This window comes from Aphelocoma coerulescens, chromosome 17 (assembly GCF_041296385.1).
Source record: "Aphelocoma coerulescens isolate FSJ_1873_10779 chromosome 17, UR_Acoe_1.0, whole genome shotgun sequence".
In the NCBI taxonomy this organism is placed as follows: domain Eukaryota; kingdom Metazoa; phylum Chordata; class Aves; order Passeriformes; family Corvidae; genus Aphelocoma; species Aphelocoma coerulescens.
The window spans coordinates 7,912,637-7,927,179 of record NC_091030.1 but is presented as its reverse complement, the minus strand read 5'-3'; the positions used below and the strand labels follow the sequence as shown (position 1 = coordinate 7,927,179).

Here is a 14,543-nt window from a genome sequence, read left to right as displayed (position 1 = left end):
TTCCCATTCTCCCATCCAGTCCTGCCCTCTGGCACTTCCTTGGCCTTTCCCTGTGTCCTCGTCCCAAGTCCCTCTCCAAGACCCTGTCCCCTGAGAGCCCCCTCACCCCACCCTCGCTGTAAAAGCAGAGGAAAGGTGATTCTGGCTGAGCATTAGGAATTTCCACATGGATTTGGAGGAATTGTTTCCTTCTGGCTGCCAGTGGCTGTAGAACAAGAGCTACCAACCCTCCCCACTCCACCTCTGCGTTTTCCAAGCCACCAGCATGGAGCCCAACTGTTCCAGAGCATCACCCGGATTTTCCAACCAGATCCCACTGCAGCTCCAGCTGCCAAGCCCAGCTCCAGCCCCTCGCTGGGTTTTTTAGGTGCTTGAACACTCCAGCAGATCCCAGCCAAGATTTCCTCTTGAAACTCCCTGCGAGTCCAGCAAACCAGAGCAGCCTGGCACCAGCTGAAGCACCTCGCTGGGCAGCTCCTTTTTCCCGTTTCTCCTGAGCAGAATGACACTTGTGTTCACTGTGACTCATCTCCTTGACCTTTCCATTCACTTTTAATGGTGCAAGCTGGAAATAAGGGCACCCAAACAATGCTTTCATTATTCAGCTGGTGAACTGCAGGCCCCGGAGCAGATCTCTCCCCTGCAGCAGACAAGAGCACACAGAGTAGGTATCTCATTCCAGCACATCCAGGAGGAAAAAAATTAAAACAAAATCATGCAAACTCACTGCTTAATTCATATTTGAGAACTGAAAATTCGTATTTGAGAGCTGCCATTTGAGTGGCAGCAAAAATCCCTGTGTAAAACACTGCAGGAGGAGGAGAGATCCTGGGAAACTGGCAGTGTCATCTCCAGGAATTCAGCTGCAGTGAATTCTTACTCCAGTATTGTCTTGGAAACAAAAAAGGGGGTGGAGGGAGGAGAAGCAGAGGAGGAGAGGCCAGCCAGGCTCACGAGCTCAGGCAGAGCGTGGCTCCTTCCTGAATTTCCTTACTCAAAAGCAGCAGCTCCAACTGACAGGCACGAGAAACACGAAATCTGGTCCCTAAATCTGACTCCAGCAGACCCCTCAGTGACCTCTCCTTTCCCACTCAGCTCCTTCCTGAGCACTGCAAACTCCCCTTCTTTGCATGTGAGAGCAGAAAAAAAAGGCAAAGAAAAAGGCTTGAAGGAGTTTGCTGAAAAGCTGAGCCCAGGAAACACTTTTGGCTTTATTTATTCTGAAAGAATTCACGTGGCCCTGGCTGCAGCTGCACAGCTGGATCCAGGCAGGGATGGCACCCCGAGCTGACAGGGAGATTTAGCTGAGTTTAGGCAAATGTGTATTAATAATATTTGTAATAAATAAATTTAATAATAAACGTATATAATAAATTTAAGGTAAGATCATTCTGGTGTTCATTGAGGTGAAGGAGAACAAGAGGCCCCCCAAACATCCATCCCATCCCTTTTTAGGAAAACAGGGTGTCCTGCTCCTTTGATGACACCCAGACCAGAGCAAAACCAGCTCTGAGCACAGCAAAATTAAGCTTTGGCCTTTAAACTTTTTCCCAGGGACTCCAGAACAGCAGAGCCCGGGAGACTTTCCCGGAAATCCAACCTCACTCCCAGGGATGGACGCACTCAGCCCATGGCAGAGCCCTCAGTAAAACACTGGAATTCCTTTTTGCATGGGGACAACAGCTGGATGTCACCACCCCAGGGCAGGTGACAGCAGCTCAGCCCCCAAAACCCCAGGTCATCACCATCCAGCACATCCCACTCCCATTTGCACCCCAAAAAGGGCTTTTTGCCCAGTAAACTGCCATTTCTGTGGCTGCCCAAGAGATCTTCTGCTCCAAATTTCCTTTCTAGATCTAATCCAAAGGATTCTGAGACCAGCCAATATAACAGCACAACAGTCTTGGTACAATCTGTAAAAAACCTGTCCAAATCTCCAGCCAAAATCCAAATAAACTCCTGGATTTGTGGTGTGAGGGGCACTGGTGTGGCCCAACAGGAAAAAAAATATCCCAAAGAAGAAAAGAATTTTAAAGTGGAAAGAATCAATCACCAACACAACCTGAGGCACGGGGATGGAAGGAGACTCTTTGAACTCTGAGAACTCAAGATTTTATTGGCACATCAGCAATAAAATCGTGTTAAAGCAGCACCTCAATGTCAGCTTCCACACAGGGATGCAGGATCAGCCCCCTGGACATGGGAAATCCAGGGAATTGTCTGAGGGCTGGGAGAAAATCCACAGCAGAGGTTAGGAGTGAGCCCTGATGCAGCTTCTCCACTCACTCAACCCCACAAATGCCATTTTTCTCTCAGGCTTCTTACACAAACTTGAAGAAAAACTCTATTGTAAATACATTAATACCATTTTTCTCCTCTAAAAAAATGACATCTCATCATTGTGAAAGCTTCCAGATGATGTTAAGAATCCTCTTGGCTTCTGGAAAGAAACAACAACAAAAAAAAAGAGCCCAGACTTGGAACAACCGACCTCAAAAATGCCTTTTGTGTAGTTCCTTCATTTATTTATTTTAGTTCCACAGATTTTCCAGACACGTCCACAGAGAAACCACGACATCATTTGGATGCTTCAGTCAGTGCTAGGCTGAATTTCAAGAGCCTTGGGACTTGCCAACAGCAACCAGTGGTTAATTATACCACGTTGCCAACCCAATTTTTTCCATATAACATTAAGATTTCAACAAAATGTTTCCATTCTTTCATGTCTCAACCTTTTTATTTTACTTTTTTTTTGTTCTCCTGGTTTTGCTCATTCTTCCCATCCTCGGTGCTGCTTTGTTTCACACAAAGGTTTTATTGTATTTTTAAGGACTGAAAATTCAGTCCCTATCACATCAGATTTAGTGGGAAGAGAAAAATATTTGATATAAAGGCCAGGGTGGAAGTGAAAAAACTGCTCCCAAAGAAGAGAGGAGGGCAAAGGAAAGGGAATTCACTGCCTGGATAAACAACAGCTGGAAGAACAGAAGGTAAAGGCAGCACCAGGATGGAGAAAAAAAATATATTAAAGGTCTGAAAGTTGGATTTTGCATCGAGAAGTCCCCAAACCTCAGCAGAACCAGAGCCTGGAAGGAAGGATGGAAGCACAGGAGATGCCTTTGATGGCATCAGCCCCCCCCCGGGCTGCTGATCCAAGGGGAATCCCCTTTTTTTGGGAACAGCATCTCCCACACCATGCCAGTACTGCTTCTATCCACCAGCCTTGCCATGTATCCAAGAGAACGGGCACATTCCACACAAAACAGAGGCTAAAATGCAAGGATTTACACAGGAAGAGCACCCTGAACTCCAGGAGGGATGTGCACTGATTTTTCTGTGGGACCAATACTGCAGCTCAAATCTGACCCAATTCCAGCAGCTGACTGTTCAGGGCCTCAGCATTCCCAAAATATCCTGAACAGCAGCAATATCAGAGACACCCAGCAGAGCCCTAAATGTGTGATGGGAAGTCTGCACCGGATAAAAGCATGGAACAGAGGGGGAGAACTCTTCCCCTGCATGAAAAAAGCCTCAGGTGTGTTTTGGGGTGTAATCCTGGTTGATTTTGAATTCTTCTCACTTTAACCAGCACTTCCCATTTACCAAAATCTGGATCTTGCAAACTGACAACTGCGTTTTCCAGAGGACCCCAATAATATTTTTTACCTTTGCAAAATCATCTATTTTATACAACAACAGCTGCATCCCAGGGATCAAACTCCAGCTAAACTCAGCAGGCAAGAGGAGATGTGGGCAGGTATGGACAGAGGGGGTGAAATGCCACACTCATCCTGGTAACACAGCAGGGATTTCCCCTGTCCTAGGGGCTGCTGCACTCCGAAGTAAACTCCCATGACAGCAGAGCACCAGATCCAAATGGAACTGCTCTTCCCAAAGAGTCTGGAAAGACCTCAGAGCCCCTTCAAGTGTCGACAAGAAAATTCGTGAGGGGCTCTGGATGAGAGGGAATGGCTTCAAATGGACAGGGAGTAGGCTTAGAGTGGATATTGGGAAGAAATTCCTCCCCTGTGAGGGTGTGAGGCCCTGGCACAGGGTGCCCAGAGAAGCTGTGGCTGCCTCTGGATCCCTGGAAGTGCCCCAGGCCGGGCTGGATGGGGCCAGAAAGCCCCAAAGCTCCTGTGAAAGCATTCCCAGCTCTTTGCTCCCTGCAGTTTTCCCAAGTGCAGACTTCCACGTTTACACAGGGACCAGCATCCATCCACACCCACTTCGGGAAGGGCATCCCCAGCACCCAGATCCAGAGGGAGCAGGTGCAGGGATCAGGACATGAGACTAAAAGCAGTGACTGAAAGAATTAAAGGCCAGTTTTAACTCCCCAGCAGATAAACCCCTCGGAGCGAAGAACACTTTCCTGGAAAGCACTCCCAGATTATTCCTGAAGTCCAGACAGAACTCAAAACATCTATAAATGGCTCTTCACGCTGGGCATGTTCCAGAGCAATTCCTCCTGCTCCCCAGTCGCATCTCAGAGATCAACTCTAACCCAAAGCAGGTGTGACAACGCAGATCCTGGGGACAGGCAGGGAAATGGGGACTCAGATGGACAGACAGCAGCAGGAGCTGACCACAGCCTCGGGGACAGAGGAAAAGCAGCCAGGCATGTGCTGCCCAGGCTGGTGGGGACATCTCTGAGCCACTCAGGGCCTCTGGGACAGCAACAAAATAAATAAAATAGAAAATCCCCTTCTGAATAAAGGTGTGATTTGCTGGGCTTTAACTGGGTGGCGTTCAAAGGCTGAACTCCAGCCTGGAGGTCTTCTCCAGCCTCGGGGATTCTGTGCTGACCACTTGCTGCAGCCACACACAGGGAAGAGGAACCCAAATTAACTCCCCTGGGCACCCCCAGGTAAATCAGGGTCCCACTTCCACAGCAGCATCCCACAGAGCTGGGAGAGCAGATGTTTGAGTCACCCTCCAGTTCTGAGAGATATCAGCACAACCCCTGCAGTGCTACCACCCTCAGTTCACCATGAGATTTGCTCTCTATTTCGAAAAGGAATCAACCTGAAAAATCCATCTCCAATTCCAAATCCTAAGGGGCAGGGACAGCACCCATTTAAAACAAGGATTCACAACCCCTTTCCAGCCCCTCCTGATTTCCTCTAGGGCAGAGAACATTTGTAAGCTCTACAAGCAACACCAAGACACCTTTCTTTTAAATTAAACTTGCCATTAAAAACATGTTTTGGTCAGAGCCAGGTGAGCCCTCTCTGCTGTCCCTCTGTGAACACCACAAATCAGTGACTCCCCAGCAGTGCTACCCCGAAAAGATGAAATGGGATTCATCCCGTTCCCAAAATAGCTCCCAAATTAGAGCTTTGGAGGGAGCTGATGGAATCAGCTCCTCCTCACGAGCCTGGAATCAGGGAATGCTCAGCACAGAGCTTTCCTCCTGCTCCCTGGAAGAACAGCACCAGACCTCTGCTGTCCCCTGGCCAGGGCATGTCCCACAGCTGGGTGCTCTAAACTTCCAAATTCCCATTCCAATCTGGCAGTGCACTGACAGCATAATCCAGGTTTTACAGGGGAAAATCAGACCTGCCATCAATTCCAGACTTATAAAGTCAGATTTCTTCTTGTAAAACAATAGCAACACTTTTGATTGGCAAAGTGTTTTTAAAAAAACCTGGTTTTAACTGGCTGGATAAAGTTGGTTTGGTTTTTGGTTTTTTTTAGCTCGTTTAGGTGACTGGGGAAGAGCCAAGGGGAGAAGCAACAGCTGGTAACAGGATACTGCATAATTTCCAGCATTTTTGTTTTAAAGGCTGTGCCACGGATCCTCATTACACTCTGCCACTAAAGGAAACTGCTGCATCCAAAAAGTTTCACCCAGAAACCCGATTCGGTTTTTACAGGGATTTGTAAAAGCAGAGACGGGCTCTAACTTTGTCTGTGGGTTAGATTTTAGTGTGACATCATCTGTGCAAATATGGGAAAATCTGAGCTGGATGGGCAGTGGTGGGAGGCAGCTCAGTTCGTGTTGCCTTTGACATTGTTATTTCCCTGGTTTTTGCTGGAAATCCTCTGTGCCAGATGCCATCCCACAGATTACAGGGAAGTTTTACTGCTCCACACAGAGAAACCAACTATCGTGAAACTAAAACACGCTCTGAGCTGAAAAAAAACCCCAAAGACAACGTGGAAAAATGAAAAAAAAAAAGCCATAAAGAGCATTAGTCAATGCCATCAGCAGCCCCAACTGACTCCTCCCTCATCTAAATTATTTGATGTCCTATTAGGCGGCTCATTAGGAAAACTCAAAGCCTTTCACCACAAGAGTCATTCCTCAGAGCTGCACACTGGCCCCACAAAAGCTCCCAGCCATCCCTCTGCTCCGGCAGCTGCCCCCAAAAGCTTTCTCCAAAGTTACCTGGTAACTTTAGAAAGGAGTTTGGGAGCTGTCTGAAGGATAAACACAGACAGGGAAATGCCTGAGGATGCTCTGGAAGCCTTAAAGCCTCAGCACAGCCGAAAGCGAGAGGAAAATTTGATGTTTTCCCTTTGAAACAGAGCGGTCTGGTGATAATTCAATTTTCAGCTGATACAAAGCACCCGAGCAGCGGCCTGACAAGAGGAGCTGGTGTCATTCCAGTGCTCTGCCAGCTGGAAAACGGCTCCAAGAGCCCAATTCCTCTGCGGGACCAACTCTGGGATCTCCCACTGCCCCGAACTTTCCCTGCTCGAGACATTCATTGAGCAGCCCCTGCTTTTCCATCCTGCTCAGCCTCCACAAGCAAAGCCTTAATGGCAGCATTCCTCCAACGCCCACCTCTTCTTCCTTAAGGTCATTTGAAGAGCCCAGAAATGAAAATAATTCCCAACGCCGCTGCTTTACGCACAGAACCCCGCCGGTGCTTGTCCTGGTGACACCCAAACCAACCCTGCACAACCAGCGCTTCCCAAGGGAAAAAACCACCCGGAGAACACAAAAATCGGGCAGGGAAGCGGAATCGCAGACAGCCCAGCTCTTCAGGGCACTTCTCGGGTTCTCAAGTTACCCTGAAGAACTCGAGTTTAACTTTTTCGGATTTCAAAACTCAGCCCTGCCAACAACTCCCGCTCCGCGGTGGCTCTCCTGAAATCCAACACAAACAGAGCTCGGGAGCGCCGGTGCCTCCAAGTGTCCACTGCGAAGTGGGAAAACGCTCTGCCAACACCCAGGAAAACTTTTCCAGCAGCCCCCTAAGTCTCCCTGTGCTGCGGCATTTCCCAGCCCACCCGGGGAAGGCGGACATTTGGGGAAGCAGAGCTCTGGAAACAAACTGCACAACCCCGCAGGGAAACAGGAGCGTGTTTAGTCCCTCTTCTGCACGATTATGGGAAGGGAAAAAAAAAAAAAAAAAAAAAAGAGACATTCCAGTGGTTTTCTGTGCTGCTGCACATCTGGAACTTCAGAGTTTCCTCCTGCTGCACTCGGCAGCTCCAGTTTTAGGGAGAAACCCTGCAGGATTGGGGTTGGCGAGGGGGTAGCGAGCTTTGAGGTCCCCCGAGCAGCTCCAAAGCTTTTGTGTCCCGAGCTTTGATGTGCTGAGAGAGAGCGGATTCCTGCGGGACAAAAAACTTTCTGCTCCTCAAGGAGGAGGAACTACGCAAGCCCGGAGGTTTCGAGTGGACTAAATATACATTCACATACATATCCCACAGCCGTATCTAAAGAACCAGAGCCTCCAGAAACTCATCCCCGACTTTTCCTCCGGAAAAAGCAGCCCGGCAAAGAAGCAGCTCTCGCTCCAAGAAAGGCGAATAAAGAATTAAGGTTTTTTTTTCCCCTTTTACGGGCCCCCTGACAAATGGCATTCAGAGACTCGGGCAGCTAAAGGAGGTTGGGTGGGTTTTGTTGGGTGGTTTTTCCTTCTTTTTTTTCCTCCTTTTTGCTGGAATGCACGGGAGGAAGGAAAGCCCAGAGTTTTGCCCCGCACCAAAGCCCCCCTCGCCCACTCCCCCACGACCCCGCAAGCATCTCCCCACGCGGTTTGGGGGGGGGGGGGGGGGGGGCTCGGGGACCCCCCCTTACCTGCCCGGCCGAGGGACAGGGCACCCAACAGCACCAGCGCGGCGGGCACCGAGCAGCTCCGTATCCAACTGCGCCTTTTCCACCGCGTGTGCGTATCCATGCTCCCCAGAAAAACGGGGCACCAGCTCGGGACAGCTCGAGGGGGATAAAAAAATTAATTAAAAAAAAAAATTTAAAAAAAAAAAAAAATCCAAGCTCTATCTAGAAGCGCAGAGCAGGCGCTCAGCCCCCCCCGGCAGCCCCCCCCGGGGAGCAGCCCTTTATAAAGCCATGGGGCGGGCGGAGGGTGCGGGGGCTCGGCCGCGCTCAGCTCCGGCCCTGCCTGCTGCCGGGCTGCCGGAAAGTTTCCCTTCTCTCCCCACACCGCCCTTTTTTCCCCCTTCTTTTAAACCCAAGGCAGGAGTTTGTCAATCTCGGAGCCGCGCAGCAAATCAGGGCCGGGCGGAGCAGCCCCCCCACCCCGAGCCCGGCCAGCCCCCGCCCCCGCCGCCACTTCCAGCGGCATGTCCCGGCCCCCAAAAGCGTTTTTCCTCGCTTTTCCCCCGCTGGAATAGCAGCCGACGGAGTTTTTCCGCCTCTTCCCCCTCCCATCTCCTCGCTTTTCCCTGCGTTTTCCCCCCTTCGGGATCGGGAAGCGCAGGGGCAGCGTGGATGTCCCCTCTGCTGCCCGGTGACAGGGAACGGCTGGAGCTGTGACAGGAGGTCGGGGTGGGATATCAGGGAAAGTTTTTACACCCAGAAGGCGGCCGGACACTGAACAGGCTCCGCAGGGACCGGTCAGAGCCCCAAACCTCAGTGACTCCTGCACAGGGTGGGATTCTTGGGTCAGGATTGGGCTCGATCCCTGTGGGTCCCTTCTTGGCTCAGGATATTCTGTGATTCTGTGAGATGGGGCACGTGGATGTGTGGAAAATGCGAGGATTTGGCAAAAAAAAAAAGAAGCACATGCAAAGAAAGGGTGAAAGTGCAAACAAGGAGTGGAAAGGGAAGGTGCTTCCCAGGATAGCTGGGAGGTTGGGTGGCAAAATCCACCTGTGGCAGGGAAGGAAGGGAAGGGATGGGGAGCTGCTGGTCCTGCTCTGCACACCTGACTGGTCCTGAGTGCAGCTCCTGGGGCTCTTTTTCTCACTGTCACTCAGTCCCCACCCTTCCCACACCAGTGACAACTGATAAATCACACTGGTTAAACACCAATTTTAAATGTTCTGGTGTTGTGGGGCAGCAATATCTGAACAGTGCTCAGGGCTGGAGCTGGATCATCATAAAGTCCCCTCCTACCCAAGCCTTTCTCTGATTCCAAAGAAAAAAACCAAAACCTCCCCCACACCAGTTCCTTTCCTACACCATCCCCATCCCTGAAGTCCCAGGAGAGGCGGACAGATCACACTGCAGGACTGAGTGGCCCACAGTGCTGCAGACCCCTCTACAAAACCAAAATCAGCTTTAATGGAGAGCAGAGAAGGAAAACCAACAACAATCCAGCCCTTTTCCTTAAATAAATGCTTTGAAGACACTTGCTGGTATCAGCACTTGCTTTGTCAGTGCCACCAAAGATCTGAACATCACTGCTGGCATCACTGATGTCACATCCCGATGACAATCCCAGCTCCTTTAGTGCTAATTTTTCATGGAGCAGTGATGTCACCTCCAGGCCCATACCCTGGGCCTCACCAGAGCATCCCAGCCCTCTCCACTCTCCCTGCACTGCAGCAGCCTTGAGGCCTTCATCATCCACAGCAGAAAAAAGCATTGCCATGAATGAATTCCCACCCTGGATTCCAATTTCTTTGTCTGTGGGTTTGGTCACTCAGCACTGAAGGACCTGGGCAGCCACCAGATATCCTATCCCATACAAGGAGGACAGTGAAGGGGTTTGGGATCGCTCATCCTGTCCCAGATTTTGGCTGTCTGATGGAAGAACTCGGCACCACGATGAGTTTTAGCCATAAATCCTCGACCTGCTGGAATGAGAGTTACGTGAATGGATAACAAATATCAAACACACCAAAACCTAAAAGAACGGGAGGCCAAACCCCCAGACCAAGCAATGGGAAGGGGATGCTCCCAGTCCACTCAGGCTGCAGCCTGGGAACCTTTTCTCAGGATTCAGTGGGGAACAGCTGCAGGAAATCCCTCCCTTTCCCTCTGGACCTGCTGAGGTACAGGGAGGCTGGGAGCAGGGGGAAGGTGAAACTGGAAAAGCTGGAGCCTGAGCCACACGCAGGAAGAGATTCCCTGCTGACAGAGCCTTTCAGCAGGCGGAGGTGAGAGGCAGAGCGGCTGCGAGCCCCGGGGCAGCAGCAGCCCAGCACACGCCTGCGGAGCCGGGGACCGTGCCAGGGGCACTCCTGGGCAAACCCCGCGGATGGAAACCCCTTCCAGCTCTGCCTTTCATGAGTAACCAGGTGACTGGAGGCTGGCAGAGAGATCACGCCGTGCTCCATCACCAGGAGGAGCCTGGAGGCCGAGTCTTGCAGGGCAGCACCTGCACAGCCCCGCAGCCACCTCTGCCGAGCACCCCCGGAGTGGAGCCTGGCATGGCCACCTTCCATCGTCCCTCCTGCTCCAAAATATCCTGGGAATGATGCTGCCCATCCTCCCTCCTGCTCTAAAATATCCCAATATTCCCAGCTGGGCCTTCCCACGGAGAAGCTGTCCCACACACCGTGATGAAGATCCTTTCTCTCTCCTTCCATGTGCTCAGAGCATGAAGTATCCCAAGAATGTGGACATGGAACCAGGGTGGTGAAAGCACCAGCAGAGCCTGTGGGCTGCAAATCCCCTTCCCTTGTCCCTTGGGGTTGGAACTTGATGATCTTTAAGGTCCTTTTGACCCAAAGCATTCGATAATCTGGTGATTCCCAATAATCCCTTATTATGAGACCAAAGCAATCACTCAGTCTGGGATTTCCCTGGATGTTTCCTCACACTGACAGGTGTGGGGTCCTATTTCTGCCCCAAATGCCAGGATCCTGGGGCTTCTCATCCCAGACTTCTGCCTCATTGTTTGGGAATGAGCCCTTGCTTTGTGTGGTCCAGCAGCAAGAGAAAATCCCAAACACCTGGACACCAACCTCAGCCATTCCCTGCCCTTCCAGAGGCACTCAGCTGTGGGAAGGGGATACCTAAAGCACCAAAAGCACAGCAGACAGGGAGGTTAGAGCAGCTCAGAGCAGAAATCTCCCACTCCACCCCTTTTTCCGTGCTCCAGACCGACACCAGATCAACCAAACCTGGGCCTGGCTCAGATGCAAAGGAGAAAACCTGGCCCAGGGAGCTTTTGCTGAGCAGGAAGTCTGAGTTCCCAGTTGCTTCCCAGGTGATTTGGGAGCTTGCACAGACCTGTTTGCCCCTCCTCAACAACAACAGAAACACAGAAAGCAGCCTGTGATGGCAAACTGGAAAATTCCAGCAGCCACGTGCCAAGTTCAGGGAGCCAACCCCACACTGGGAGAGGGCCAGATCATCTGCTGGGAGCTCCAGGAGGGTTTGCACGAGCTGGGGGGGCTGATGCCAACCCCAAACCCTTCCAGCAGCCAGCCAGGGTCACATCTGACCAGCCAAAGGAACACAGCAGTGGCAGGTGGCCAAATTTCTTTAAGGAACAGCAGTTTATGGAAGTGTTTTCATGCCTAAATGCATCTCGAGCCCAGCTGGCTGTTGTTTATAGGATGGAGGACACGTTTGTGAGCTTTCAGAATTAAAAGAAGGCTTAAGGAATATAGGTAATGTAAAAAAAATTTAATCATTTGTAGGCTGTGGAATCATCACCAGCATTCAGCCAAAAGCCCCAAAAGGCCATCGTTGTGTAGTTTGAAAGAATTGGGAAAAGTTTGAAAGAATTATTGATAACCAGTTACACCCCGTGGCCAGCTGAGGGGAAGAGGCTAAAAATGAGGAATTAAAATGACCTGAGCTGTTGTATAAATAATTCGGACAGGCAGCTGCTCCCAGGAATGATTTCCAATCCCGTTTATGAAAAGCACATATCTATAAAATACACAATTTTCCTCCACAATCTCAATGCCAGCCATTACTCCTTGCAAATGTATAACCAAAATTTCATCTCTGCCATTAATTCTATTTTTATCAATTGTCCTGTGCCCAAATGAGATCCCAAATCACAACCCTGATTTATAATCTCACACCTGCTGGCCTGGAAAGGATTGCTCCCAAATTCAGCTTTAAAAAATGGAGGATTTTGCCCTAACAAGACATTTTGGATTGAGAGGCTTGGCAAATGAAACTCTCCATTTATCCACAGAGGAATTTTCACATCTGGAATCCCAGGGCTCAACACTGCCCCAAACTCAGAGCTCTGTGTGGTCTTTAATTTGAACAAGGAGTTCAGTGCATTATCCAGGACTGCTCACACCCGTTCCCACCCTGCAGACTGGCAGCATTTTCCCCAAAACCTCCCTGAAAACACCATTTTGAATCCCAAATCCACATTTTTAGAGGACGGTGATGAGCAGCCCATCATCACTGACAGCAGAATACTGCAAGTTTTCAGGTAGAACAGATAATTAATGCTCTAATTAGAACCCAGGCACAATGCAAACATTCACCAGGTACCTCCCAAACAGCAAAAGAGTAAAACTCTTTCAAGAGTTAAATTTTCCCCCCAGAAAGACAAATCACAAAGAAGTACAAACTTCCACCCCCCCTGAGGTTAAGCACCTGTTTTGGCTTTGCAGGCCAAAAAGCAGGAGCTGGGCAGCCAATTCTCCCAAATCCCAGCTGCTCCCCTGGAAATTCCAATCTGATTTTTTGCCATGAGGCAGCACCAGGAGCAGCCCCGTCGGTGGAGGGAGCAGGCAGCACAAGGTGGGGTTTGTTTTTGTGCATGTTTGGGTGTTTCACACGCAGGGAGCTCCGTCTGAGAGAGGAAATAGCTTTACAAAGGGAGCAGACTTTCCACTCCTCCTCTTTTTCCAGCCTTGTCGCCTCCTCTCCAGCTCCATGTAATGAGGCCAAGCCTTGGATGTGTTTGAGCCATCCCAAGCCGTGAAATTCAGGATAAATTGCTCCTGGTGAGGAGGCTGAACTCAGCTGACCTCCCCCTTCCATGCCAGCCCTCCCCACGGCCGCTGCCAGCCTGGGGGACAGGGAGGAGCTGCCATTCCCTGCTCCCATCCCTGGGGTTTAATTCCCCCTCTCCCTCTGCCCTGCCGGCAGTGGCTCAGGCTAAACCCAGATAATCTGTCTGGACTCCAGGAGATAATCCCTGGGGGCACACAAAGTGTTGTGTTAAACCAGGAGCTGCCCAGGAGCAGGGACCTGGCACTTCCCCTCCGCTCTCCACAAGGGTCAAGCACCGAAGAAGTTCCCAAACTCTCTCTGACCCCACAAGGTCTTCATTGAATACCCAAGAATTTCATTTTCCAGCTGCAGTTTGCCCATTGTAACCATGGCTGAAGATGAAAGGTGAGCCCAAACCACAGATTTATGGACCCAAACCACCCAGCAGCAGCTCCAGAGGTTCAGCTTGGGTTCCTGGTCCCAAAATCTTCCTCTACATCCCTGGGGTGTTCATTTTGATGGATAAGAGATGTTATTAGAATAAGTAAAAATGAGAGAATGAAGGCCAAGGCCCATCTGGAATGAAATCTGGTCAAGAATAGCAAAAAGAGCTGCTTCAAATACATCAAAATCAAAAGCAAAATGAAGGAAAATATTCCTCCAAGCACCCCCAAAATCAGCATTTATGGATTATTCTGCCCAGCCTAGGAACTGATTAAAGCATCCCAGGACATCTTGGTTGCATCATCCTCTAGCTGTCCTTAAAAAAAATAAATAAATCAGCTTAATACCTACAGATTTCCCTTTAGCAACCAATTTCCATCCCCATTTTCCCCTGTCTAATACTCCTGTTGATTGACCATGGCACACAACTTCCAAGCAGCTCTTTCCATTCCTAAATTTGGTGGCAAAAAGAAAAAAAGGGCCATTCTGTAGGTTCCCCTTTGAATTCCCAAGATTACAGGATCATCCCACCCTTCTGGAGTGACAAACCCTTCATTTTGCTGCCTTTTCCTGGTTCAGAAATGAGGAGAAATGAGAATTCAGGGAGCTGTGTGCACCACCCAGCTGTCCCAAAGCACTCCAGACAAGAGGCCACAGTCTTCCCGAGGCTGAGATGCTCCCTAAATAGAGAAGGGAAAAAAAATTCCATCATTTTTGGGAATGAATCACTCGAGGAATCCAATCCAGCTACAGAGTGGACTCTGCCCTGACTCATTTTCATTTCTCAGCCCAGTGTTTCCAGTAAGGCACCTTCAGACACCTCACCTTTCCACAAATCCCCACTCCATCCTCTCCCCACGGAGTTTTCCAGGTTGGGGAGCTCTGGGAAGAGCCAGAACCAGGTACCAGATCAGGGGCATTTTTCCATGGGCACACAACGTTCATTTACCTACATTTAGCCCCAAAACAGCACCTCAGGTCAGCTCTGCTCCTGCTCCAGGCCCTCAGCCTGTTATTCCAGCTGGAATTCCGGGATGCAGCA

At 50.2% G+C, this 14,543-nt stretch overlaps 1 protein-coding gene across 2 annotated transcripts in view; it reads right to left on the bottom strand.

The window, feature by feature from the left end:
• Window positions 1-8,210, bottom strand: part of COL5A1 (collagen type V alpha 1 chain) — a 133,344-nt gene extending 125,134 nt beyond the window's left edge. For both annotated transcript variants that reach the window (XM_069031576.1, XM_069031577.1), the window contains exon 1: window positions 8,036-8,210. In XM_069031576.1, the coding sequence (XP_068887677.1) occupies window positions 8,036-8,135 (100 nt within the window). In that variant the 5' untranslated portion in view covers window positions 8,136-8,210. The remainder of the gene's footprint in view (window positions 1-8,035) is intronic.
• Between the last annotated feature and the right edge of the window lie 6,333 nt (window positions 8,211-14,543).